This window comes from Epinephelus moara, unplaced genomic scaffold (genome assembly GCF_006386435.1).
Source record: "Epinephelus moara isolate mb unplaced genomic scaffold, YSFRI_EMoa_1.0 scaffold465, whole genome shotgun sequence".
Classification (NCBI taxonomy): Eukaryota; Metazoa; Chordata; class Actinopteri; order Perciformes; family Serranidae; genus Epinephelus; species Epinephelus moara.
In genome coordinates, this window is record NW_026082394.1 from 1 (window position 1) to 5,075 (window position 5,075).

At 39.0% G+C, this 5,075-nt stretch overlaps 1 protein-coding gene across 1 annotated transcript; it reads left to right on the plus strand.

Annotated features, from left to right (window-relative positions):
- The first annotated feature begins 55 nt into the window (after positions 1-55).
- Positions 56-4,221, plus strand: LOC126387471 (major histocompatibility complex class I-related gene protein-like). Its single transcript, XM_050039981.1, is given in 6 exon segments — positions 56-251; positions 904-1,179; positions 1,853-2,131; positions 3,397-3,697; positions 3,699-3,739; positions 3,931-4,221. Coding segments are annotated over 6 exon segments (996 nt in total). The 5' UTR covers positions 56-202; the 3' UTR covers positions 3,981-4,221.
- The last annotated feature ends 854 nt before the right edge of the window (positions 4,222-5,075 follow it).

Consider the following 5,075-nt stretch of genomic DNA (forward strand, 5'->3'; position numbering starts at 1 on the left):
GACATGGTTTAATGCTACATGGTCTTGCTTTGTTTTTTTTTTAATGAAACAGGAGTTCCACCCCCCTCCCCACCAGAGTAAGTTTGGTACAGTCCCTAACTGAGTTGAGTCGGAGCAGACACTCCCACAGGCACTGCATGAACAGAGGACACAACGGGTGGACCATCTCGGTCCTTTACTCACAAATCTTTATCAAAACAAGATGATAAAGTTACTTTTGTTGCTTCTCTTCTGTCATGTTTCATCTCCAGGTAAGATCATACTTTAAGTCTTTGCTTCAAATACAGAGAGTATTTTGCTCCAGGACCGCTATTCCTTTCCCTGTGATGGCAAAGCCATGACCCGCCCTACTCTTCCTCTGATTGGCTCGTAGTCGTTGCCTTCTACGGCACTTTATGTGAAGAGCCTGGTGACGCGAGGCTAGGGTTGCATTGCTTAGGTTTAGGCATGAGGATTGTGATTGGTGAGAGTAAGGATAAGAATATGAGTATGAGCCAATCAGAGGCAGAGTAGGGCGGGTCATACCCTCGCCATCTCAGGAATAAAAAAAGCTCGTCTCCAGGGCACGTTTGTAATTTAGTTTCACTTTCACTTTCCACTTGACTAGCCTGTCTGAATCATACTGAATACATTAGTGATAACAGAGTGAGATGTGTCCTGTAACTGCCGGGTTTCTTATGGAGTTATTAGAATCTTGCACAGTTTCCAATAAATGATAGGCTGTTAAACACAGAAACAGGGTCTTACTGTTTTATTTTCTTTTTTTGGCACATTTTGATTGAACTAAAATCCAAATAATGTTTTTCAACAAACTTATGATTAGTAGTAATAATAAAATGTTCTAGCATTAAATATGTGCATGTAATTTAAAAAAAAAAACCTGAAAGCCTGTTTGTCTTCCAGTGAAGCACTCTATGAAGGTTTTCTTCACTGCGTCCTCTGGAGTCCCAGAGTCCCACAACTTCCCAGAGGTTGTGGCTGTTATGCTGATTGATGACGTTCAGGCGGGTTACTGTGACAGCAGAATCAAGACAGCATTAGCCAAACAGGACTGGATGGAAAAATTAAAAGAAGAGGATCCACAGTACTGGCAGTTGTACACACAGGAGTGTAAGGTGTACCAGCAAGTCTTTAAAGATGAATTCCACATTTTGAAGCAGCGCTTGAACCAAACTGGAAGTATGTAATTGTTTCTCCTGAATACACAGTCATACACACAAACATTACTGAGACTGAGACGACTGGATTCTGCTATACGACACTGATACAGTGTTTCTGTCCATCCCATAATAACCAACAGAGATCATTAACAGTTTATCTCCACTAGATGAGATCAGAATAATTTTACTGAGCTGTCAACAGTAAAGTGGTCCATAAAACTCTGCCTGGTTTACTAAAGGAGTGGAGTAGCAGCGTGTTTTAATGAAGCTGGCTGACAGGATGACGAGGTGAATGTCTCATTCAGATCACAAAGAGTTTAACAGCACGACTCTGCTGTACTGACCACAGTGTGTCCATCCCACCTGACAGTATCAAATGAGTATTATCAGTATTCAAATGGCTGTTAGTCGCAGTGGAGGCAGTGTGTCTCTGTGGTTCAAAAAGTATGTGTCAGGGTGTCACTGTGTTTCCAGCAGTCTCTGCCTCTGTGTCTCTCTCTAAGACATCCACACTGTCCAGATGATGATTGGCTGTAAGTGGCTTTCATCGTGCCAATAACAGTAGGCGGTGTAGATCCTCTGTTCTGATGTCTGAGTGTGTCTCTGTGGTAAACATGTGATATCAACTGATAATAGATGACTGGGCTGTGATCTCACTCTGTTTTTTGTCTTTGTCTCTCTGTCTTTCTCAGGTGTCCACATTCTACAGAAATTGCATGGTTGTGAATGGGATGATGAGACTGAAAGGGTTCTTGGATATCAACAGTATGGTTATGATGGAGCAGACTTCCTAACATTTGACTTAGACACAGAGTCATGGGTGGCTTCAAAACCACAAGCTGTCATCACCAAACACTTCTGGGACAGACAGAGAGCCAGAAATGAGCTTTGGAAGAATTACCTCACCCAGTTTTGTCCTGAATGGCTGAGGAAGCATCTGAACTTTGGGAGGAGCTTCCTGCTGAGAACAGGTAGAACCACATGACCTGACATAGTTTCATGATGGAACAACAATGTACACAAAAACATTGCAGTCTGTGATATTCAGTTACATTACAATGAATATGAATTGTTCTGGGTCACTGTTTTTCAGGTGATTGTAAAATTTAATTGCTCTTTCGCAGTTTCAGTATGAGGCTCTGCTCTACAGGCATTATTTGGCGTCTTTCACTGGACATGCAGTGAATTTTTACAGAACTTGTTTTGTCTGTTTTTTCCAATTTGTCAAATTCATGATTAAATGTTGGTCCTAAAATCTGACTACCATAGAAAATTATTGGTTCCAAAACAAATTGGAAGATTTTTAGCCCAATTGTCCCGTTTTCCCTGTTAAATGATCAGTGAAGTGCTCTATGTATTTATTACTGAGTACAGACCATGGTCCTGACCTGACGTTAGTCTCCTTACTGTAGAAACTTACATTCGTTAGTTCAGGGTGACACACAGCCTTACAGATATAATGAATGTTTTCAGGCTATCGATAAATTGTCGTGATATTGGAGCCCAGAGCGATAAGAGAAGGGACTTAGAAAAGGTGTGTTGAAGGTATTTTTGTGTTCTGTTGTAGCAGAGTTTAGTAGGAATCCAATCCAGCATTTATTCATAACATTTTGGTCATTGATAAAACTAATACGCCCAAGTGTTTTATCCTGAAAAAGCTTTTCCAGGTTGAAATAATAATAAATCAATGTTATTTATTCAATATGCCAGGGAAAGTACTAGAATTATTTTAAAAAGTCAGAGTACAGCCAATTTAAATTTAGTGGTCAGCCCTGTGATAGTTTGACGGCCTGTTCAGGGTGTACCCAGCATCTTGTCTCTATGTTTTCCATTTGATTACTGTCTTAAAGTTTTCCTTGTATTTTTGAAATAGCTGTCAAACCATTTGTTATTGTTTATTTGTGTTGGTTTTCAAATTTTATAATAATGCCAATTTATCAAAAAAAATATTAATTTTGTCTTCTGTACTGGGTTTATAGGCCTCATAGTCAGGGGCGCACCATCAGGAGAGGCAAATGAGGCAATTGACCACTGATATTGGCACATTTTTTCAATGACAACTATAAACCCCCAAACCTCCCATAAGTGCACGACCGCTGCCCCACTGCCAAGAGCTAAATTAAATGTGTATTATCCCAGAAAGGCTCCTCATTTTCTTTGTTACCAACTATTGTAAATGAAGAACAATTTTATTTGAATAAATGAGTGTTTAAAAACTCTCTCTCTCTCTCTGCAGACCTTCCCTCAGTGTCTCTCCTCCAGAAGTCTGATTCCTCTCCAGTCAGCTGCCACGCTACAGGTTTCTTCCCAGATAGCGCCATGATGTTCTGGAGGAAAGATGGAGAGGAGATTCATGAGGACGTGGACCACGGAGAGATCCTCCCCAACCATGATGGATCCTTCCAGATGAGTGTTGACCTGAACCTTTCATCAGTCCCACCTGAAGACTGGAGGAGGTACGACTGTGTGTTTCATCTCTCTGGTGTGAAGGATGACATCATCACCAAACTGGACAAAGCAGTGATCAGGACCAACTGGGGTAAGACTNTTTCTGATTTCAGGCAAAAGTCCCCCACCTTGTAAGTAAAACTTTTATTCTATTTCAACTGATCTAAAACACACTTTATGCTGCAGATTAAAAAGTGTTTCAAGTTATTGTGCAGATCTTTTTTTTTTTCAAGACTGTTTCCTGCATTTATTTTTTCTAAATGTTCAGAGAAAGATGAGACTTCAGGAATTTCACATTGACATTTTGTTTCTGACCTTACAGCTCCTGACAACAACTACGAGCTCTGTCTGAGACTGAATCCAGAGACCTGATTGTGAAAAACAAAGTGAACACTTTGATATGTGTCATATTATAAAGCTAAACTAAACTAAAACTAAAAGAGACTGAAAGAAAGCTTCTTGTTGTAAAAGTGAAGAAGTACACTTTATTTGCTTGATATTTAAATGTAATAATTTTATTTCACATTGTAAATTTATGTTTAATGTTTATTGTATTATATATTTATTAATCAATTTTACATTGATGCAACAATGTGTTGCTTGTCTGTTTTTTAAAAGACAGTGATGGTGGCTGGACAACTGAGCAGGACATGTCACTCATGAAGTTTCTCATCAAGCCAGTGAAATGATGGACTTTTAAAGTATCTTGTATGTCTACGCTGTGTTATTGCTACTTTAATTAAGCAAAGCAGCTGAGTTCTTCTGTCACAACTGCCAGATGCAATTATGATATCTTTATCATTTAATTATGATATATCAGGGAAAATTTGGTAAATGTTTGTCGCCATTTGCAAAGACAGGGCCATAACTAGCTTAGCTTCTTTCTCATTATCACCAAACTGGACAAGCAGTGATCAGATACAACTGGGTAAGTGACTTCAATATCAGGTCCAGTCAGTTGTAGAGACAAAGAGTGAATGTTCTGTTGTTACTGAAGTTGTTGTAGGACTGCTGCTGCCGACACTCTGCATCACTGGACTCTTCATCTGGAGAAGGAACAATCATGACAAGGAACAAAGACATTTTTACTCATCAAAGACCCATTTGTACTTCACTGTGAACACTATTGTACAGTTCTGGCGTTTAGCTTATGTATTAAGAATTCCTCTCTTACCTTTTAAAATAGGAGCTGAAATCAGTGAAATTAATGGGTATTTCCATTTTTTGTTTATCTTAAATGTTTTAATTTTTACTAATCTCCCATCTGTATTTCAGGATTCAAGCCTGCAAACTGTACGTATCATTTCATATCATACATCTGTCCTTTCCCTTTGTCGAAATAAACACATTTACTAGTTTTAACCTCCTGTGACACTGCATCCTCATAAGGGTATTACATTTTAGGATTGCTGCACCTGATAATTAATTTGCTTAACTTAGACTTGTTCCTATTTATGGACGCTTTTA